This window comes from Canis aureus, chromosome 31, assembly GCF_053574225.1.
Source record: "Canis aureus isolate CA01 chromosome 31, VMU_Caureus_v.1.0, whole genome shotgun sequence".
NCBI lineage: Eukaryota > Metazoa > Chordata > Mammalia > Carnivora > Canidae > Canis > Canis aureus.
Window position 1 is genome coordinate 16,513,643 of NC_135641.1, and position 23,310 is coordinate 16,536,952.

The window sequence follows — 23,310 nt, forward strand, 5'->3', positions numbered from 1 at the left end:
ACTCTGACAGCTGCTGTCTGTATACACTACCCTGGGCAGCTGGGTGGGAGCCTGAGGGACAGAGAAGGCACTTTCATTGGTACTTTAGTGCTGAGTGACTTCCCTGATAAGCACGTGCTACTTTAATACAGAAGGCTGTAATGTTTATGGATTCATGCTTTTAAAGGCTTAAAATAAAAGACTAACAGTGTATCAAATGGAATTTACTTATTTTCATCATGTGAACAAACTACTCCAGAAAATTGGTATAAACACAGTACCCACTAAGCAAAAGAGAGGTTAGTCCAGAAAATGTCATGTGACTCTCCAACCCCAGTTTCTTCAAGGGTCCTCCCAGGTGCAAAGTAAGGCAGGTGCTATGATTGTCTCCTTTTCAGATAGAGAACTGAGGCTGACAAAATTTATTATACTCCTGGGTTAGGTCACCACCTGGGACTGAACCACTATTCCGTAGTGTTTCCATTTTTATAAAAGGAAACTGAGACCCAACTTCCCTACACAGAAATTAAATACAAGTTAGACTCCTACCCGGTAGCCACAACAGTGTTCTTGGCTCTTATGCGATGGATGGACCCATCTTCTATGCACAGTGCAATAACACCACGACATTCTCCATTTTCCATCAAGAGATCCAAGGCAAAGTACTCTACAAAATAGCTGGTATCATATCGCAGAGACTAAAGAACATGAAAGAAAAACAAGGATCCCACAGTTTCAATTGCATTTAGGGTGTTAAACTGACATTTCAGCAATACTGCTCATGTGAACAGGCCCTGATCTGGTGTGTAACAAATGGACTGTGTAAACCCTAGGTTGCAAAAAGAGTCACAGACTTCAGCTCACATCAACCACAGGGCTGACCCTGATGTCTAACAAAATAAAAGGTACCCTGCTCTCAGCTGTATGATCAGAATACAAGAAGGACACAAGTGTGTCACATGCACCAGAGAACACAATGTAGCTGCTCAGTGAACACAAAGGACCCTCATGAAACTGCCAGCTCCCCATGTGACACACAATTCCACAGGGTGGGCAGATCCTGTCACATATCTGTCGATGCACGCAGCCAGAGAAGCGACTCCTGTCCTAACATTCGCTAATCAATAATGGAAATCAAGAGTTCAGAATACTGATTATTTGGCTACGCCAAAGTAGGCCCTGAGTATCCAGTAAGTACTGTCCCCCAAGTGTTAGTCCAGTCTAAACAGTTAAGGATTAAAACAAATCAATCAGTTCAGGAACTCAGAGGTACTGAGTCATAAAATACTTTTTCTGTTCTTACACTTGCAGTGCAGCAGATCACCGTCCAAACACGGTATAACGATTATCAATTTAATTTTCTAAAATAGGCACTTCTAAATTCATAATGACTACACACATCTTACCAAGTTACTGTGACCCCAGAGGCGGACACATTGACATTTTGACCTGTCCCCAGGGTGGCCTGTTTCCAACTTATCACCGCGCGCCTGTCCTAACCAGAGTGTGTCCTGTCACCCTGTGCACCCAGGGTGGCCTCACCCTTCCATACAACGTGTGCAGCAGCGAGTGGCCAGTGCGGTCAGCCACACAGCAGCACCGATGGGCCTGCCCGCCTTTCCCAAACTTGAGGCTCTGTCCACCAAAAGCACGCTGATAGATCCTTCCATCTTCAGTTCTGCTAAATGGCATGCCATAATTCTCCAGCTGTGAAATACAAAAACAAACACCTAGCACCTGGAAGGAATCAAGACTTTCATGGCGACTTTACAGTAACAATTTCAACATAAGCCTGCGAACCCCAAACCAATATGTCCTATAAAAATCTCAACACTTCAGAAAAGAGAAAAACTTTGTCATTAAATGAACTGAATGGTTGACAATAGAAAGGGTCTCCCTGTTGCACCCTCTCATACCCTTCTTTGGGCTGACCACATCTGCCTCAAAACCTCTCTTGTGTCAGAAACAGACCATGCGTGGACACTACCTCTACCACAGAAGCAGGGGCCTGCTCTGTCATGTAGTGGATGGCGTCCTGGTCCCCCAGCCAGTCGGAGCCCTTCACGGTGTCGTAGAAGTGCCACCTCCAGTTGTCCTCCTCCATGTTGCCCAGAGCAGCATTGATTCCTCCCTGCAAAGAGACAGCAACCTTACAAGCTACAAGGAGAGGCCCCAGTGGTATCTTCTAGGCTCATCCCAGAACTGGGTTCAGAAAAAAACAAATGCTTTCAACCTAACTGTCTGTAAGGGACCTGACTGCAGTAGGGGTACAGGACTCCCTCAGCCTCAGTCCTCCCACCTAAGAAGGGACAAGAAGCCCAACTCCAGAGCTAACTGGAGGGTTCACAATGCTCATCACTTCCCAACCTGGCACATAACAGGTACTCAACAAATCTGTCTGGGATCATTTTATGACAGAATGTTGCCACTGGTATTTACAGGCATGTGTTACAGACAAGAAGTGCTCTGAACTCAGTCACAGAAAACGTCAGTACAGGGACAAGTGGAACGCACATTCTTCCTCTCCAGCTAAAACCGAGGAACTACCTTTTTTATAAGTAAAGGCGTATCTTACATCCCCCTCTGTTTTCCAATTGTTCCTCAGTCACCAAGCAACCCACACTGGGACTCTTTCCCCATTTGGTGCTACTGGGCCTCCATTTCCCGTTATGTTTAATTACCAGGAGAAGAGTCACTAGCAGAGCCAGGGGCTCTGCGAAAGACATGCAGCTAATATTACCAAGTTACTTCTTTCTCCTCCAACCCCTCCAAATGTAAACCCAAACATAATCCTGATAAAAAAAAAATGTGAAGTACCGGCATACTAGCAGAATAGAGAAAACCTTGTTTAAAATGACACAAAAATACTTGGCCTGGTGTACGCATAGATGCTGTTATTTTACTGCTATTATTATTAGTAAGAATCAGACCACAGACAGCCAGTCTTTTTGGAATCTCTACAAGTACAATTTTGATTTTTTTAAAGTCATCTCTACACCCCATGTGGGGCTCAAACTCTCGACTCCAAGTTCAAGAGTTCACACTCTACCAATGGAACCAGCCAGGCACCCCTGGAAGTACACTTTAGACTCTCCCAGGCCCCACCTGTCTTATCCTTCCCCCAACTAAACTTATTTTCTCTAGAACCAGCATTCAAGTTAAGCTATCCATTTCTTACTCTTTCTATTGTATTAATATTGCATTATCTGAACCTTGTATTATTTTGCATTATTTATAATTATGTTTACATCTACTTTTTCTTTTAGACGATGTATTCTCCAAAGGTATAAATTATTTATTTTTTAGTTTACAAAAACAGTTTCAGAACAAAATAACTGGGCAACTAAGTGCCTGAAGAACACTGCTGATACTGGATACAGGGCTACAGCAGTAATCAGGGTAGATTTATTGGTTCCTGGAAAGTCACCACATACTCTGCTATCTCTATTAGGAAAAGTGTTCCAAATCCTGGAAAAAAACAATCCAGTAGGATTTTGGAATGCCCAACTAGGGTACTACCTACAGTGTGCCAAGAGAGAAAACTAAATTATAAAATCACCATACTTTTATCCTCTTCCTAAATTCTGAGCATGCAGACACCAGCATTCTTCTGTCATACACAATCATGCCATCAGCAAAGCTCATCACCATCATGGTTAATGAGGCCCATGCCGAGGATGCGGCAATAAACACGAGATTCAGGGAAAACAGGAAGTCCAGAGACAAGCTCATTTCAGATTGGGGAAGAAGTACACTGAAGACAAACCACAATGTGGGCAGGGGGCAAGGTGGGTGCTCAGAGAAGACCTGAGTGTAACTGGAGCAGAGAAGAGGTGAGAGGCTCCAGAGCGGCTCTAGCATGGGACTGGAGGCAGTACACGCACAGACACCCAAGGTGAGTGAGCTGACAGGGTGCAAGGAGCAAAAGGAGACAAATGTGGCTGTACTGTTGTGGGAAGGAGGCTTGTGGCAGGAGACTGCGCCCTGCTGTGCAGGTTCCAAACCACTAAACCACCCTTTCTCTTACCTGGGCGGCAACGGTGTGTGATCTGGTGGGAAAGAGCTTTGTGACGCAGGCCGTGTTAAACCCAGCCTCTGAAAGGCCAAATGCAGCTCGCAAGCCCGCCCCTCCAGCGCCTACCACCACTGCATCAAATTCATGGTCCACCACTGGGTACTGCGTAGAGATCTGGAAAGGAACAATTCACCTGTCAGCCAGGGACTATGGGTGCAGCGGCAGAGTTCAGGCACAACGGAAAGAGGCACAAAAGAGCAGCTGCGGCAAACAGGGGCCTCCACCCGGCGTATGTGGTGAGGGCAGCCCACCCCAACAGGCCTGCCAAAGGGACCACACTCATCCCGGCACCTGGAAAGCCCCCCAAGAGCTGAAATGCTGAAGAGGTACAGCCTCAAAGCAAGGAACTGCAGAAGCAAGGGAAAGCAACAACACAAATCAAAATACTAGTTCTAAATATGATTTTTCTATTCAATTATCCTCTTTTATATTTGTAGAAATATATACATACATATGCTTCTGAGAATCTAAGATAACACGGTGGAGATTGTGATTCTCCTAACCAATGATCAGCAAGTTTCTTGTGACCATGTTAATATGGTGTTTCATTCAGGTAAGCATATTTCCAGTCCATCTGGGCAACCACCTCTGCACGGAGGAATGGAACCCTGAGTTTGACTGAGAAGGTACCACCAGCATTCAGTAACTACTGTGAGCTTATGAGAAAACAACCTGTGAACACATTTTAGTGTCTTCAGCAGAGAATAAGATGGGACCGGTAAACACAGAGAGCCTACACTGGAGTGGCTTCACAGTTCTATGTCACTCGTCACAGTAAATAATGTTCATCTGTCATTTTCATTCTATTATTTTGTGCTTTGATTGAAAGTTTACTCTGGTTTTAGATACCTACAAACTGCAAGCAAAAAGTGTTAACAACTATGCTTATATTTGTACAATTAAGTACTATATGCTAAAAATAATTTGAGCATCATTGGAATGAGAATTTTTTCCTTTAAATAAGAACTGTGTGTTATTCCAATATACTGAAAACTGGTATAGATCGTTACACCTCTAAGCCAATGATATCACTTATAAGGGAACAAAAAATTGTGAACTTACTGAATCTGAAACTTTAGCAGAGGACCTCTTATTCCCATCAATGGTGAAGTGAAAACTGCGGGTGCCTGTCTGCCATGCCGCCGGCCACTGCTGAGACACAGATGGAGAGCACTAAGTGTCTTAAACAGGGGACTAGTGACCAAAATTTCCCCTTAAGTTGTCAACCTCTTCAAGTACCCAGGTGCTCCCCGTTCACCTAGAAAGCTCAGCTGGGGTTAAGTAGAGGTACTTAACCCTGAAGGCTAGGGAAGGGCTAAAGACTTGGCACCCCAGGAAAATCCCTTCAGGATGAAGCCTGTTTCCAAACAGGACACTCATAGACTCAGACAGGAGAAGGCACAATTTCACGTTAATTTCTTAACTTAGAATTTTTTTTTAAAGATGTTATTTGTTTGACAGAGAGAGAGAGAGAGAGAGAGAGAGAGAGAGCGCGCGCGCGCGCACAATCAGGGGGAGGGGCAAAAGTAAAGGGAGAAGCAGACTCCCCATTGAGTAGGAAGCCCGATGTAGAGCTTGATCCCAGGACCCCAGGATCATGACCTGAGCCCCCACACGCAACCCTGAATTTATGATTCTTAGTGGAGAATGGGAAAGATTTACATTTTGCGAAAGTGGTAGTTTGCAAACAATGAAGCACTTTTACGGGATCCATCCTCTTCACCCTAGAGCACCACATGTTCTGCAAGGTTTTGTGCTTCATTTAGAAAAGCACTGGACAGTGTAGTGGGAGATCCGTTTTCTAGAAGAGGCTCTATTGCTTGTTGTGACGCCTAGGCACCAGTGGGATCATCCCTCCACTCTTAATGTGAGGACTCCAGGCCCAGAGGTGATCACAGACCTGCTTTACCACTCTCCACATCTGTTCTGGGCTTTAGGCACATCCTCTCTTGTCTGTCATACTCCACGGTGCTGTTCCCTCTGTCTGGACACTTGCCTCTGGCCTTTCCCTGGCTAACTTCTACAACTCTCCCAAGGTTTGGCTTAAATGTCCCACTCTATAAACACTTATTCAAGAAAACTAGTATTAATGAAATCACAGTCCAGCATGAGGCCACATTCTTCATATGTGAACCAACTTATGAGGCATGTCTTTCCATTCTGCTGACTGCATTTTAGAGAACGGATAAAATGAAATCTTAGTAATCTCACAAAGAAGTACATTTAACCATGACTAAAGACGATATAGATAGAGATAGAGATAGCTTGTAGAGATAACTACAAGTATTCTGCATTCGGGAGACACATTATTTATTGGGTAAAAAAAAATTATTCTGTAGGACAAACAAGCAGGGAATACAGGAAGAATATGGCAAAATACAAAATGAATTCTGTACAGTTTTGAACTGAAGGACTTCTTTCTAAGATTAATGGACTCCAGCCAATGCTGGACAGCTTGGCCACTTGCAAGTCACAGGTGGCTCCGACCTCTAGGTTTCTTCTAGCTCTGAGATGAAATGATGGCTGTCACAAATAGTTGACTTTATGCTGATAGCTCCAATTACAAATAAGTTTCTTGGATTTCTAAGTAGATCTTAACTGACAAAAGCAATATTCTTAAATTCTTCAATTTCAACTTTAAATATATTTGTTTTTATTGATATAAGCCAATTTTTCCCCAGAAAATGAATCTAAAAACTAAAAAGAATATTCTTCTGTTTTAGTATAATTTTAAAATTGGTAAAATCATATCTTAAACAAGTCAGAGAATTTTAATACAAATGTTCTTGAAAATTTTATAAAGTACAGTATAAAGGTATTAGCTTCAAAAAGAACAGTATATTTTGCAATACCAAACCGAAATTAAAATAGAAACCATGAGTCCATCCCCATGTCCCCACCATACCGCCAAAGGAGAGGGGAGGCAAGGCCATGAGTGCAGAGCACCCTGTCCCGCCTCATCTCCCTCAGGAGACCCACCGGCCCCACAGCAAATCTCTGAGTAATGAAGAAAACTAGATACTGTTTGCAAAATGCAACAATCCAAATGGCCATGGGCACAATTATAGAATTGTGGTGACAGTACGGGGAGACTGGTCCTGTTAACAGGAATGGTTACAAATTTGATCTCAAATAGTATATGGAGGAGGCAATTATGAAGGCCTTTGATCATAAGAATCTGGATGGGCCATACTTTGCAGATGTAAGCACAACACAAAAAGTAGCTGTATACATCTAGGAAAACCTCCAGAAATTTCTTCCTCTGGGCATTCTTCATAAAGTAAAAGTATATGAAACTGACAATAATATTGTCATCTACACAGAAAAAATACCTTTTAGGGGCTAATACTATAGAAAGATTAATTTTTGGATAAGGTCTTAAAAAAAAAGATTTATCTGAGAGAGAAAGAGTGTGCATGAGTTGGGAGCCTCATGTGGGGATTAATCTCAGGACCCTGAGATCATGATCTGAGCTGAAACCAAGAGTTAGATGCTTGACCAACTGAGCCACCCAGGCACCCATTTATCCCCTTGGACTATCAAAGAGTCATCACATAACTATTATATCTCCACATTATCATCTGGAGTGCCTGATGGATTGAAATCATTGTATGTAAGACCTGTTGTGAATTCACATCTATTTTAGAACCAAACGTGCAAAACATCCTATTGTTTAGAGTCTTTTATCTACAGATTAAAAATCACTTCATTTTCAGTAAAATGTTGTGATGTGAAATTTAAAGGCAAAATAAATCAATTTTTGTTTTTCCATTCTTTTATTTTCAGTATTCATTTCTTTCCTGGTATAATATGAAAGGCAAAGATGTTTATAAGACTTAAAGTACGTGAAACATAAAAAAAATACATATGGGTGATTACACTGTCCAGAGACACCGACAACATACACTTCTTCCTTAATTACATCTTTTGTATTCTAAGGGCACAAGTTCATTTAATGAAAAATGAAATATAAATCACTTTGGGTGATGATGCACTGTAGGTGGATGTATGGAAACACTGCTTTAGTGCACTGTGTTCTGTGTACTTTTTGCAAAGCTTGTCCAACTGTGAATTGCTAGTGAGGAATAGCACATTCGTTGAACATTGTTGGAGTATCAGTAAACTTATGGCCACCTGAACGATTTTAATTTGGAAAACTGAATAATCATATATATTAAATCCTATGAAAATAATCAACTTGAAAAAGATTTATTATACTGCAAAGCATCTTTTATATACAGGTTTTCCTAATTGAGCCCATTTTGTTCTGATCGTTAAGCTTACCTGTTTCAGTTGAACTACAAAAAAAAATAAAAACAGTGAGACTGCCTAAGCATTTGTTTCTTCTTTCTAAGATGTTCATGTTGAATAAGGACACATATACACATACACACACATACACACACATGGCTAGCTTCAACAGTGGCAGCTATTATCATGAAATCTTTTTTTTTTAATTTTTATTTTTATTTTATTTTATTTTATTTTTTTATTTATTTTTATTTTTTTATTTTTTTATTTTTTTTTTATTGGTGTTCAATTTACTAACATACAGAATAACACCCAGTGCCCGTCACCCATTCACTCCCACCCCCCGCCCTCCTCCCCTTCCACCACCCCTAGTTCGTTTCCCAGAGTTAGCAGTCTTTACGTTCTGTCTCCCTTTCTGATATTAATTTTTATTTATTTATGATAGTCACACACAGAAAGAGAGAGAGAGGCAGAGACATAGGCAGAGGGAGAAGCAGGCTCCATGGACTGGGAGCCCGACGTGGGATTTGATCCCGGGTCTCCAGGATCGTGCCCTGGGCCAAAGGCAGGCGCTAAACCGCTGCACCACCCAGGGATCCCTATCATGAAATCTTTAACAAATTATCACACTCGCTGCAGAAAACAGAGTATTAGCTTTTAATCTAAATCTTACTTGAGCAATTAGAATTTGGAGAGTCCAGTAGTAACCCAAATTGTCTTTGATAAAACTCTTTTTGGGTCACTTATTAACATTTTAAAAAAAGATTTTTTTATTCATTCATGAGAGACACAGAGAGAGAGAGGCAGAGACATAGGTAGAAGGAGAAGCAGGCTCCATGCAGGGAGCCTGACATGGGACTCGATTCCAGGACCCTGGGATCACGACCTGAGCCAAAGGCAGATGCTCAACCACCGAGCCATCCAGGCGCCCCACTTACTAACATTTTTTAAGTTAAAGCTTCAAGCATTTTCCAACAGAACAACATAGAGAAGAATGAGGAAATCTACCTAAGAGGTAAAATTAAAGGAAACAGACCTTTTAATGGCAGGAAAGCACAGGTGAATGACAGTAAAAGGGAGAAAAAAGTGAAGAGAAGGGTGGAATCTAGCAAAGAGGACAATCCTCATCTAGTAACAGGTATCTATGAATCATGAAAAGGAAATTGATCTACACAATCAGAAAAGCAGCCAATAAAGGATCTAAAAGTGGTTGCATGACTACACTGAAGCACCAAGGATGTGAGAAGATGGTTTGTGTGAACTAAATCCTCATTTAGCAGCACAAGTTGATGTCCGAAATGAAGAAAAATACACCTGCATATTAGCTAGAAAAATGTAGATAAACACCAGGGGAAATAACAGAAACAATTCAGAACTGATCCCACTGGGGAATAGACCTGGGGAAGGAGTGGGTCTTACTCCTTTTCATTTATAAAGTCTTCTGTACTCCTAGACTTTTTTCTTTTTTAAAAAACTCTGTGTAATTATTTTCATTAAAAATTTAAAGGTTTTTAAAATAGGGATGCTTAAAGTTCACAAGATTACCAAGCACAGCCTGGGAACTGTAGGCTATGGCTTTAGCAAGCACCCCCACACAGAGAAAGGGAGACTATCCTGGGTCTGGACTCAGGTCAGCCTGGCTGGCACCGGATTTTATACATTCCCCCTAGGTAGGTAGCCTCTGGAAAAATCTCTGCAACTCCAAAATAAGATGCATATCTAAGTTACATTTCAAAACTAAACCACAAGCGAACCAGAAAGACATCGCACAGAATGCAGAACTGAATGCCACCGCAGTATAATTACCCCAAGAAACAAAATGAAGTTACTACAATGGCCTAAATAATGCAATTCTAAATATATACCATTAAAACATATTCAAAATCATATATTTTAAGAAAAGAAACTGACTTATTCTAGAACAGTACTTTGGATATTCACCTTAAAGAATTTGAAAAATCTCATCTGAAGCAGTTAACCAGCAACTATTTATACTTTTTGTTTCAGTAAACTAGTTTACAACAGTCTGCAAATTATGTCAGTGCATTGGGGTAAAAAAAAATTAAACAAAGGCAAAATAGGTTTGACAATTTTGCGACTTGAAAGCAGCTTTAAGTATAAAATGACTTGGAAACATCATAGAATTGAACGAAATAAGATAAAGAAAAATTCTCCGTGGATTTTATTCAAATTATCCTCATCATGTACTCTCTATGCTGCATTTCTCAGTCAGGGATCATTTCTTTTTTTTGTTCTGCTAATTTAACGCTTATGTTTTTGCCAACCCTAAATTCCACTAAATATACTGCTTGGGACTGCAAAAGCTATCTTCATCAAGATATAAAGACTTTAAGACCAAAGGCATCTTCTAGGAGGCCTAAGTGGCGGCTCAATTTTGCTATTGGTCCATGGCCATCAGGTTCACTGGTGTGTGAACACAGGGTTGCAGGGAAGATTCAAGGAGATAACGGAGGGAAAGTGCCGGCTGCTAACAGCCTTGTCGACCAAGATCCCTGGGAAATCAGGCCAGCACAGGAGAGGTTTACACACCCTGACCTGCTGTGTTAACAGCTCATGGCCAGAATTCTTTCTGCCCAGCTTAAAGGACAAGGTTTTCATAAATCCACAAAAGGAGCTCCACCGACCGGCCTGAGGGTCGCAGTCTGCACGAGGACGAAGCACCAGGCGGGGGATGACTGTGAACAGACCTATCCCGCTTGTCCCCAAACACACCCGTCAGTCTCTTCAGCTGACAGGTAGGAGCACCTGCAAGTCTGCTTAGGGACAGCTGACCGCGATGACCCCACCGACCGCGGACTCTGCACCCTCCAGCCACAGCAACTCGTGAAAGCCTGTAAACTGTCCTCCGGCGCTGGCGGGATGGCTGACCCTCCTCACATGAACTGGTAAGACCTCTATTTCAGGACCGACAAAACTGCACGGCAGGGACAGGCGCGAGTCCGCGCTGGGACCCTCACCCCGTAATCACTAGCCGGGGAGGTGGGCCGTGTTGCGGGGCCTCCAGGGCTCGGGCCGGCAGGCCCCCGACGGTCACCACGCCTGCCCACCGCGGCTGCCCGGGGTCCGCGCACGCCCGGCACCCACGGCCCGGTGCCCACACGCCGCAGCGCCGGTCGAGGGCGGACCTTCTCGTCGGATTTCCTACAAGCACGGAGAGCCCAGGACGGAGGCCCTACACGTACCGCCCAGTCCACGCTTTCCCCGAAGGGGCTCGGTTAGCGAACAGCGGCCAGCCAAGCCCCAGGGCGGGTGTCGGGCGAGCTCACCTCCCCCGCCCCGCCGCCGCTACCCGAGGCCCCAGGGCGCTTCTGGATTCCGAGGCCCCGGGGCACCCCCGGCCGCCACCCGTCCGAGCGACCGTAGCCCGCGAGGCCCCCGGCCCCCAGGCCTGGATCCCAGGCAGCGGAAGCGTCCCCGGGGCGGCACGCGGGGTCATGACCTTCACAGGGACGCAGACCCGCGGGCTCCTGGAAACTGCCCGCTGCCCTGCGGGTCGCCCCACCCTCCGGCGACCTCCTCCCCGCACCCGCCCGCAGACCCTCCCCAGGCCGGGGCCCTGCGGGCGGGGCGGGGCGGGGCACTCGCGTCCGCTCGGGCCCGCGGAGACCGTCCTGCGCCCCCCTCGATCCCCGCACCCTGCCCGCTCCGCGGCGAAGACTCACTGCTCTGGTCAGCGCCAGGCGCCGGGCGCCCAGCAGCCGAGACACCGCCCGGACCCCCGACATGTCTGTCCTCCACCGCGCTGTCCCACCAACCCCCGCGCCACACTGCGCCTGCGCATCTAGTCGCGCCCAGCCTAGGACGCGGGGACACCGCGCCTGCGCACCACGCCGCGACCCCGCGGTGGGGGCATCGCGCCTGCGCACAGGGTCCGCAGACCGTGCCGCTGAGGGCATCCGGAGCCGAGCGCTCCCCTCCCGGGGGTGAGTCGGGGGCCGGGCGGTGTTCGGTGGGGGGCCAGGGGTAGGTCAGGGCCTAGGGAAAAGTCGGGCGGACTAGGGGTGGGTCAGGGGTCGGAGTAGGTCAGGGCGCCGGGCGGGCGCTCCGGTCCACCCTGCGGGGGCCGCGGCGGTGGACACGGGCCGGTGACTCGGTGAGGGTCGGGGGCCGGTGACTCGGTGAGGGTCGGCGACCGGGGCTTGTCCTCCCTGACGCGCGCTACCTCGCCGCTGGTCCACCGAGCGTCTTTCCTTTGGGGCGTGCTTATGTAAGGTACCCGGATTCTTTTGTGGGACTGAGTGGCATGGGAAAGAAACCAAGAGTTGTAAGTACCGTTTTCACTTTCCTGTGTTTCGTGTTGTATTATTACGATCTTCCTCCTAATCCTCCTAATCCAGTGCTATGCAGCTTATAGGTGCACAGCTGTGTGCAATGTAATCTTAGAATTATTTTAATGAGTTAGTTTATGACAATCCATCCACTCCTATTTTATTGATGTTTAGGTGGTTTCCAAATCTTTGCCAATACTAAAGAAGCCTGTGAAGACTCTAACCATGTATAATTTGTCTTTATTTACGATTAGGTTGCTTTTCTTGGAATTGTATGTTTCCTCAGGCCCAGTGTCCTCCAAGTGGACTTTACTGGCTTGGAGGAAATGAGCACTCTTCTTTGCAGACTTACCTTGAGAGGTTTGCAGTTGAGTACTTTCAGATGACTTAATTTTTTATTGTCTAGTTGCCACAAACTGCTTAACGTAGTATTTTTGGCATTTATTGCCAATTCAGATTTTCTACTTTTAGATGTTAAGGGTTTACTGAAAGCCCCATTTCAATATTTCAAAACCCCATAACATTTTTCAAAATTGCACTGGTTTCCTTTTTTGTTATGTAAGCCTTGATTATTTCCTTTCTAATTAGTGTGTATTATTTGTGGCCCGCACGCAGAAATAAGCTGAAAGTCTCATCGCTCCGTTTTGTGAAAATGCCCAACCTAGTGTAGGTATTCAGTAAATTGGTAAATCCATGTTAACAGTGACCCCAGCCTGGTTGCCAGGATACAGCCGGAGCTTTAAGCCAGGAGCATCTGTAATTGTGTTCATGCCACCAAGGTCAGGAGGCATGAGAGCCTTCCTAGCACCATCCACATCTCCCTGACACACCGCTGTGCCTCGGCCTCTCCAAGTCAGCACCACTGCCTGAAGCAGCCAGTGCTTTCTGCCTTCCTATTTACATATCTTTATATACAACTGTACTTCAAAGATTGTTTATATTAGACATTTTAACTTACTTTACTTGTATTTCACGTATTTGAGACCTGTTTCTCTCCCCAGCTGTGTCATGAGTGGCAATTGTGTGAGGCCTTGTTTTTTTTATTCCTCCTTCTTTTAATCCCCTAAGACGCAGTACTATGCAGCTTATAGGTAGAACTGAACGGAGTAGATGATACAATTGTGACAGATGCATTTTATTCCTTTTATATGGTTAATGGCTTTATTATTTACTTCAAGGTATATCTCCATGAATAACTTAAATGACCCCCCAAATTGGAATATCCGGCCTAATTCCAGGGCTGATGGGGGTGATGGAAGCAGATGGAATTATGCCCTGTTGGTTCCAATGCTGGGATTGGCTGCTTTTCGTAAGTCATGGCTTTCCTGACATTTGCATCTTGGGGCTAGAAGTGTGAATCTTAAAGATCTTGGGCTTTGGACCCTGGCAGGTGCAAGTGTACATCCTTGTATTATCCCATACAATGAGTCCGAGGCAAATTAATGCCCTGGGCCTCAGTCTCCCTATCCATGGAATCATTATGAGGGCTAAATAACACAAGAGACTCCATGTGGAGTGGGTTTTCGTCACTGTTAGCTCCCGTTCCAGACTTCACTGCTTGGAAGGGGGCTCTCTTGGTTCAGTTGCCCTCATAAGGACTGACAGGGAATAATAAAATAGGTGTAAAATAAAACAACAACAAAAAAAAAGGGACACCTGGGTGGCTCACCAGTTGAGCATCTGTCTGCCTTTGGCTCAGGGTGTGATCCTGGGGTCCTGGGATCTAGTCCCACATCGGGCTCCCTGCATGGAGCCTGCTTCTCCCTCTGCCTGTGTCTCTGCCTCTCTCTGTGTGTTTCTCAGGAATAAATAAAGAAAGAAAAAAGAAAACCAGTTTGGTCATCTTCATCTGTTTCATGTTTAGGGAATCAGTGTGAAAACCTCTGCTCAGTCTGGCCAGATTCTCTCTAATTTGAACTGACTTTGGGGAAGTCTAGTTTGAATATCACTTTGGGGAAATTACCAGTTACTGGTCGGTTATAGTTATTCTAGCCTTTAGCTTTTATTTTCTACTACATGATAGTTTTCTATTATTTAGGAATTCGTATTATGTTTTATCATATCCCACAGTTCTGGGTTGGCACTTAAGAATATGAGAAACCAACTAATTGGAAGAAAAGCATGAGCTCCTCTCTATTTGCAGTGATACTTCTATTTATTCATTCATTCATTCGTTCGTTCGTTCATTCATGAGATACAGGGAGAGAGGCACAGACACAGGCAGAGGGAGAAGCAGGCTCCATGCAGGGAGCCCAATGCAGGACTCGATCCTGGATCTCCAGGATCATGCCCTGGACTGAAGGCGGCACTAAACCACTGAGGCCACCCAGGCTGCCCTGCAATGATACTTTTAATGGAGAGAGAGCATCTCAAGCAAAGTCCCCCCTGAGGCAGAGTTTCACACAGGGCTCGATCTCATGACCCCAAGATCATGACTGGAGCCAAAGCTAAGAGCCACACAGGCACCCCTTGGCAGTATAATTTCTGAACTATGTAGTAAAACGTTTTTGGAGAATCTTTATAAGAATGAAAAGTTAAAAGTTTTCTGTAATGCTACCTAAGCAAGACAATAAAGAAGAAAAAACAAACTATTCCTTGACCCTTTTCTGGGACAGAAACAACATTTCAAAAGTACAAGAAGGCAAGAACCTCAAATAGTAAAAGTTGTTATGCAAGGCTATAAAAGCTAGAGTCTGGAAAACAAAGGGAACATGAGAGTCGCTCCAGGGCCTGTCCCAGCCTCAAAACTAATTAATCGTTGTTAGTCAGTGTAATTTAATGTTAAGCCTTCTAAGTCACTCATCGAATTCATCACCCTAGCCACAGGCAACAGGTAGTGGTTCCAAAGGTTAGGAGAATTTGCAAGGTGGCAGGCTGGTGAGCTTCTAAGTGGCAACACCCTTAGGGCTGGGTTTGGATCTGCCCAGTTCCTGGCCTAGGAGCAGGCACTGTGCAGATCACTGAATCGCAAAAACCACCTGCTCCTGTCAGCCTCCTTGGGAGTCGATGTTTAGTTTTTTAGGAAAGTGCCAAAATGTTTTCCCGGGTGGCAATACCATTTTGCATCCTTATCAGCAGTATGTGAGTGATCCAGTTTCTTGGCATCCTTACCAGCATTTGATGAGGTCACTGTTTTATTTTACACCCTTGTGGGTTTGTTTTTTTTTTTTTTCACCCTTGTGGGTTTAATTTGCATTTCCCTGATGGCTAATAATGTTGAGCATCCTTTCACATTCTTATTTGCCATTGGTATAGCCTCTTCTGTGAAATGTCTCTTTCTGTCTTTTGGCCATTTTCTAACTATGGTTTTTGTGTTGAGTTTTGAGAGTTTTTACTATATTCTGGATTCTAGTATTTTGCTGGATTTCTGGTTTGCCAGTATCTTCTTCCACTCAGTAACTTGTTTTTCCGTTCTCTAAATGGGGATTTTTACAGAGCAAACTTTTTAATTTTGGTAAGTTTGGTCTTTTGATTTTTTCTTTGATGGATCATGCTTTTCTTCCAGAGAGCTCATCACCTAGCCCTAGATCTCAAAGATTCTCACATTGTTTCTTGAAAGTTTAGTTTTACATTTTATGTGTAAGTCCATGATCCATTTTGAATTAATCTTTTTTTTTTTTTGTAGTATAACATATGACACTTAGGTTTTCTTTCTTCTTTTCCAATCTGTTTGCTGTTTGTCTTTTATTTCCTTTTACTTTCTTGCACTGGCTAACGCTTCTAGGCCTCCACTGAGAAGTTCCCATTTTCTTTTTTTTTTTTTTTTTTTTTTTTTTTATGATAGTCACAGAGAGAGAGAGACAGAGACACAGGCAGAGGGAGAAGCAGGCTCCATGCACTGGGAGCCCGACGTGGGATTCAATCCTGGGTCTCCAGGATCGCGCCCTGAGCCAAAGGCAGGCGTTAAACCGCTGCGCCACCCAGGGATCCCGAAGTTCCCATTTTCTAGGAAGAGCGTTCGATCTTCACCATTAAGGGCCATGTTAGCTATGGGTTTTCATAGCTGTTCTTTATCAAGGCAAGGAAGCTTCTCCTCAGGTTTTCTTTTCTTTCTTTCTTTTTTTTTTAAAGATTTTATTTATTTATTTGGTAGGGAGAGCACAAGCAAAGGGAATGTCAGACAGAGGGAGAGGGAGAAGCTGGCTCCACTGAGCAGAGAACCTGATGTGAGGCTCAATCCCAAGACCCTGGGACCACAACCTGAGCCAAAGGCAGATGCTTAACTGACTGAGCCACCCAGACATCCCAGTTTTTATTTTCTTTTTGAGTTTTTATCACCTATAGGTGTTGACTTTTGTCAGATGTTTTTCTGTATCAGTTGATGGGATCATGTGATTTTTTTTTTCATACTATTCATATGTTGGTTTACATTGATTGAATATTGAACCAGTCTCACATTTTATAAGTAATCTCTACTTTGGGATGGGGGGACACCTGGGTGGCTCAATCGATTAAATGTCCGACTCTTGGTTTCAGCTCAGGTCATACATGTTCTCATGGGTCTTGCTTGGGATCCAGCCCTTTGTCAGGCTGTGTGCTCAGCAGGGAGTCTGCTTGAAGAGTCTCTCCCTCTGCCGTTCCTCCGCTCATGTGCACTTGCTCACACTCTCTCTCAAATAAATAAATAAGCCTTTTTTTGTTTTAAGATGTATTTATTTATTAGAGAGAGAGAGAGACAGATAATGACAGCACAAGCAGGGAGGAGAGGGAGAAGCAGGCTGCCCCTGTAAGCAGGGAGTCTGATACGGGGCTTGATCCCAGGACCCCGGGATCATGACCTGAGACCAAGGCAGATGCTTAACCAACTGAACCACCCAGGCACCCCAATAAATAAACCTTAAAAAACAAATCACTTTGTCCTGCCATATAATCTTTCTTATATATTATAGAATTATGTGCCAGTATTTTTTTTTAAATTTTTTAAAAGATTTTATTTATTTATTCATGAGAGACACAGAGAGAGAGAGGCAGAGACACAGAGACCAGGCAGAGGGAGAACCAGGCTCCACGCAGGGAGCCCAAGGCAGGACTCGATCCCGGGCCTCCAGGATCTTGCCCTGAGCCAAAGATGGTGCTGAACTGCTGAGCCACCCGAGCTGCCCTAATTTTTTTTTTTAAGAGAGTACAAGAGTGGGGGAGGGACTGAGGGAAAGGGTCAACCAGACTTGGTGCTGAGCACGGAGCCTGACACAGGGCTCAATCCCACAACCCCAAGACCATGACCTGAGCCAAAATCAAAGGTTGGATGCCTCAATCAAAAGAGCCACCCAGGTGCCCCCAAAATTTTACTTATTTTTCACATGGTAAATAGTGTCATAAATCACCTTTTAAAAAGACTGCACCAAAATAATACTTATATCAACTATATCCTAGGAAAATAAATAGCTTTAAAATACTTAAAACAGGTAATATTTAACTTTCAAAAAGATAATAACAAAACATGTACACAGATCTAGACAATCGGACCTCACCCACAGTAAGAAACGATAAGTACTATGGACACATTGAAAATACATGTTAAGTATTAGGATGCTGACTGGATGCAGTGGAGGTGTTACAGATTTCACGGTGCTTATTCTTGACAGAATTGTCTGAAGAATGACTTTAAAACTTTCTGAGTGGCAGAAGACAGGACAGTTGGCCAGAAAGAAGCATGTCTTCGTTTCCTGGAACACTTCTTTTACAAAGGCAGTCAACCAGTCCCAAAAGTTTAAGTACAGTGACATATCTGGTTTTAAATGAAATTCCTGGAAAGCTTTTTAAAAAGCTGTTCCGGGGATCCCTGGGTGGCGCAGCGGTTTAGCGCCCGCCTTTGGCCCAGGGCGTGATCCTGGAGACCTGGGATCGAATCCCACGTCGGGCTCCCGGTGCATGGAGCCTGCTTCTCCATCTGCCTATGTCTCTGCCCCTCTCTCTCTCTCTCTCTCTCTCTCTCTCTCTCTCTCTCTGTGACTATCATAAATAAATAAAAATTTAAAATAAAATAAAATAAAATAAAATAAAATAAAATAAAATAAAAAGCTGTTCTGTATTTTCTATACTGAAGGATGGTTAGTACTCCGCAAACTGCACAGTTCTTTCATCCTTTAGTAGGAGGTTAACACTGGCCATTCCTACTAGAAATACTCTTTTTTGCCCAAAGTTTCACATAATAAATGAGTAGGTCAGTGGAGGAAACAGCACCAATAAAAAGCTCACGAAGCCACCATCCCAGGCAGAGAGGTGAGTTACTGGAACTACTTAGGTAAAAGAAACTCCCACTGTTATAATAACTTCAACTCAATCTAACTTACCTATAATCCACTTTCATATGCTGCCCATTGAAGAAAAACACAGTAGATGGAATATAACTGATGTCAAAACAGGAGTTTGGTCCACATCCACCAGATATATAGCAGCCATTTTACTCAGGTCAGGAGAGGTTTTAGATAGTATATCATCTAGCTGCAGACAGACAGGATCCTCATCTCTCCCAAACCTGGGGATCAACCCCTTCTCTGCGGTACTTTTTATTGCGTGGTCTATTTCTTTTTTGCTATTTAGCTTGGGCAACAGGAAGCTCATCTTGAAATAATCCAAATATTAATCCTCGCTGTCAATCTTCATTTGTACAGGTCACCTCTTGCTCTTCCGCTTCAGTGGCGTCCGCGACCCTCCTGTCCAAAAAAGTCAGGACGTCGGCCATGTGCCAGTATTTTGTTCAGGGTTTTTTATGTCTTTGTTCATATGGGGTTTGTTATGGGTTGTTTGCTCTTTGGAAGGATTCTCTCTTCTTACACTTACTTCAGCATCGTATTTTTTATGTCAGTTATATTTTTCAGTTCAAAATATTCATTTGCTCATTTTTATATCTCCTATCTCTGTGCTTAGACTTTGTATTTTCATGCTTGCCTTAAACTCTTTGTCAGGTAACCCTAACATCTCTGTCCTCTCAGTATTGGCATCTACTGATTATCTTTTTAAATTCAATTTGAGATCTTTCTGGTTCTTGGTATGAAGAGTGATTTTCCATTGAAACCTGTGTATTTTGGGTATTATATCATGAGGCTGACCTTTTATTTGGACATTCAGCGGCTTCTTGGACAAGAAGACTCTGGCAGGGGAAGAGTGGTGCTGCTGCCTCACTCCCAGGTGGGGATGGAAGTCCAGGCTCCCCACAAAGCCTCCTGTCCACAGGCACCCAGACGAAGGGTCCCCTCATTCCCAGTGGGCAGGTGTGGGAGCTGCAGCTCCTGCAGGGTCTTGCGGCTGGGAGAGGCAGGAGGGTCTTGTTACTGCTGCCCCGTTGGCCACCTCTGACACCACCCCAGGGGAGCAGGAGGGGCTCCCATCAGCCTTTGCCTGGCGGGTGGAATGGGGCCGCAGTACCTCTGTAGCAGGAGTAGAGTGTTTATTATCAAAGCTCTGTCCTGCTAGGCCACCTCTCTAGCCCTTTGGCCAGAGAGAGCAGGCTTACACTATGGCTTTTTGAAGGGAAGTCTTCACTGTTGGCATTTCAGCTCCAAGTCTGGGAGTGTGAGGCTGAACAAAACCCCAGGGACTCAGAATCATAGTGTTCTTTGGGTCCCAAGGTCCCTGGCCAGTCCACCCACGGTTCTCCACCTTTCAGAACCCCATTGTGTTTGTTGTACTTATAGTGCAACAAACTGCTGAGCAGGCTTCTGACCCTGCTGAGCAGGAAGACTAGGAAAGTACTCTGTTCCATTCCCTCAAAAGCAGGAGGCTCCCCCCCCCCCCCCCCCCCCGCCTTCGGAATCTATCTAGGACTCTGCACACTTATGTCTGCCTGGAGTCATAAGGTATGGTTCTCCAGGACCAGACCCAGATGTAGGGTTTTTCCATTTTGCTTCCACACTTTCCTCTGCATACCTCCCTTGTCATCACCCCTGCATGTGTCCCACCTCCTCCAGGAGGCCTTCCTGATTCAGTGCTACCTACCCCAGATGCCCCGATAATTATAGCGTACCTCAGTTCTGTGTGTTCTGTGTTTCAATTGTGGTTCTTTCATTAGATCATCCCTGGATTATGGCAACAGTGGCCTCCTGGCTCTGGTTCCCTCTGTGACCATCTGCCCCCTCCTGCCTCTCATCTTCCAGTTCTTATCAGAGTCTTTGAGGACTTGTATTGTTCAGCACCTGCTGGCTTCCAGAGCCTGCTCTAGCTTCTCCTTAACAGAGCCCATCACTCCTGGAAGTGATCTGCTCAGAACATGTGATGCCCACTCAGGTCCCTGTTCATTCTGCCAGAGGAACCTTTCTATTTTTTTTTTAATACTTCTTTATTTATTTGTGAGAGAGACAGAGAGAGAGGCAGAGACACAGGCAGAGGGAGAAGCAGACTCCTCACAGGGAGCCTGATGCGGGACTCTCTCTATCCCAGGACCCCAGGATCACGCCCTGAGCTGAAGGCAGACAGATGCTCAACCGCTAGGCACCCAGGTGTCCCCAGAAGGACCTTTTCTACCAGCCGCTCCTCATTTTTCCAGACTGGTTCCCATTCACCTCTTTTGGGAACCCCTCCCAACTGCACCCCAGACTGAATTAGTCCTTCTTTCCTCCACTTCACACATACCCCTCTGTGCTCATCAAATGATCTTGTAACTGCTACTCTACTGGTCATCTCCCTTGCCTGTGAACTTGGGTGAAAGGAGGAGATAAAGATGCTATATGTTGGCAATAGGACTTAGTTGAGGAAGGAATATGTTCGGTTTTATGCTTATAGAGTTGGGGTGGTAGCAGCACTTCCAGTGGAAATGACTTTCAGGTGTATGGAAATACTGCCTTGGAGGTGGTTGGTGTCATGGGCCAGTGAAGATTCCCAAGGGACACAGGGTAAGAAGACCCAAATGGCAACGACACCACCTTGAATGTTGGGGATGGAAAAGGAACCTCCCTGGCACTGGATTTCTCCATGCAGCAGAGGACAGCCTCCTCAGTCTGTCCCATGCTTGTGAGAGTCAAGTTTCCCTGGTTTGGGGAAAGGGAGCCAGACCATGTGTTGAAATTGAACATCTTACTCCACCTTATTTTTATGTACCCTTGTCAGAATAGAAGCGAGCATCTTGGACTTGGGCTACTTACTGGAGATGACCAGGCGAGTCTGAATGTACTTTGCAATCACTCAGTTCTGTAATCACCCACCAGTAATACAGGAAGCATAGCAGTATTGACCTTTAAACTTTGCCAATAGGACGTGGGGGCGCTGTGGCCAGAGTACACAGCCGTGGTGGGCTTGAGAGTGAAAGAAAGCCATGGGAGATTTTTTCAGCCATAGAAGAGGAGGCTGGAAGGGGAACTGCCAGCAACCTTGTCACACTTGTCTTTTGGGAGCCCGTATTTAATTTTAAGATAAGAATTTTGATGATCATATGGCTTTATACAAAATGTTATCCGTACCTTTCAAGGCTTAAGATTTTATTGAAGTGCTGTCCTTAGGTGCTTTAGATTTTCAAAATAAAGATTATAGAACCTTAGCTCAGACTGCTTATTAAGTGTGTTTTTCCTCCCCAATTTATTTGTGTCAGGTTGGATATGGTCTAGGGAGTCCCAGAAAGAGATAGAAAAAGAGAGAGAAGCGTACCGTCAGAGAACAGTTGCTTTCCAGCAGGATCTCGAAGCCAAGTACCACGCTGTGATCTCAGAAAACCGGCGTGCGGTCGCTCACTTGTCTTTGGAACTTGAAAAGGAACAAAATAGAACGACCAGTTACCGAGAAGCCCTCATCTCTCAGGGGCGCAAGTTGGTAGAAGAAAAGAAGCTTCTGGAACAGGAGCGGGCTCAGGTCATGCAAGAGAGGAGACAGTTGCAGCCCTTGAGAAGCGCGTATCTGAGCTTTCTGGAAAAGGAAGATGACTGGCAAAGGAGGGCCAGGCTTGTGCTGAAAGAGTTTGAAGACGCGCTTACAGAGAGACAGAACATCTACTGCAGCCTGCTCCTGCCCCGGGGCAGGCGGCTGGAAATTGAGAAGAACTTACTGGTCCGAGCAGCCACTGACCCAGTTGCCGCGGACCTGCAGATGGCAGCTGGCCTGACCGACATATTTAAGCATGACACATACTGTGGCGACGTCTGGAATACCAACAAACGCCAGAACGGGAGACTCATGTGGCTGTATCTCAAATACTGGGAGCTAACTGTTGAGCTGAGGAAGTGTCAGAGAGTCGAGAAAGCCATCCTGGAGAAGTAGGGTAGGAGTGAAGTACGTCTTCCGTGACGCATTGGCGTGTTCTCAGCTGCTTCTGCCACACGCACCCCCAAGTGTTCTTCCACTCTCGCCCCCCGTCTGAGCGGGACACGGGGTCTCTTCCTGGCCCTCTTCAGCTACTAAGGATGCAGTTTCTCAGGAGGATTTTTTTAAGCTGTAATATTTTATTAGGCTGAACTGTATAACCTCGTATCTCTGTTGTAGGGTAAGATTGTTTTTAAGAAAGTCGAATACAGTATTGATCCTCACTGTACATTGTTTTCTGTTTTTATTACTCCCTAAATAAATTGTTTTCTCCTCAAATGTTTTCTCTCCTAGAATTATAAATAGAAGTTGTCAGGTGATGGATAGAACTGCCGAATGAAGACAAAATAGTAACATATCCAGGTTTCCTGCGGCCATGAGCATCCCTCGTATGTTTTTGGGATTTGGCTTGTGTCTGTATTTAGTAAGCACATATTATTTATTAGCAATGATATATAATAAAAAATACTTGCCATTTAAAAGCAACAA

General features: G+C 44.8%; 2 protein-coding genes across 5 annotated transcripts in view; one reads left to right on the forward strand and one right to left on the reverse strand.

Annotated features, from left to right (window-relative positions):
* The window catches only part of SDHA (succinate dehydrogenase complex flavoprotein subunit A), a 29,244-nt gene extending 17,099 nt beyond the window's left edge, over positions 1 to 12,145 (reverse strand). The window contains exons 1-6 of one of the 2 annotated variants that reach the window (XM_077879691.1): positions 11,989 to 12,145; positions 5,117 to 5,206; positions 4,007 to 4,168; positions 1,967 to 2,110; positions 1,522 to 1,686; positions 529 to 677 (exon numbers count right to left, since the gene is read on the reverse strand). In XM_077879691.1, the coding sequence (XP_077735817.1) occupies positions 529 to 677; positions 1,522 to 1,686; positions 1,967 to 2,110; positions 4,007 to 4,168; positions 5,117 to 5,206; positions 11,989 to 12,051 (773 nt within the window). In that variant the 5' untranslated portion in view covers positions 12,052 to 12,145. The remainder of the gene's footprint in view (positions 1 to 528; positions 678 to 1,521; positions 1,687 to 1,966; positions 2,111 to 4,006; positions 4,169 to 5,116; positions 5,207 to 11,988) is intronic. The other variant, XM_077879692.1, reaches the window with a different exon arrangement.
* Positions 12,095 to 23,310, forward strand: CCDC127 (coiled-coil domain containing 127). 3 transcript variants are annotated; one of them, XR_013369262.1, is made up of 4 exons: positions 12,095 to 12,249; positions 13,773 to 13,903; positions 22,118 to 23,002; positions 23,116 to 23,310. XR_013369262.1 is itself a non-coding variant. In XM_077879695.1 (3 exons), exons 2-3 carry the CDS (start codon positions 13,783 to 13,785, stop codon positions 22,777 to 22,779), a joined length of 783 nt encoding a protein of 260 aa, XP_077735821.1. In that variant the 5' UTR covers positions 12,095 to 12,249; positions 13,773 to 13,782; the 3' UTR covers positions 22,780 to 23,310. The 3 variants fall into 3 exon arrangements, 2 of the variants coding, with proteins under 2 accessions (XP_077735821.1, XP_077735822.1); XM_077879695.1 differs by having other exon boundaries at positions 22,118 to 23,310; XM_077879696.1 differs by lacking the exon at positions 12,095 to 12,249 and adding an exon at positions 12,437 to 12,590 and having other exon boundaries at positions 22,118 to 23,310.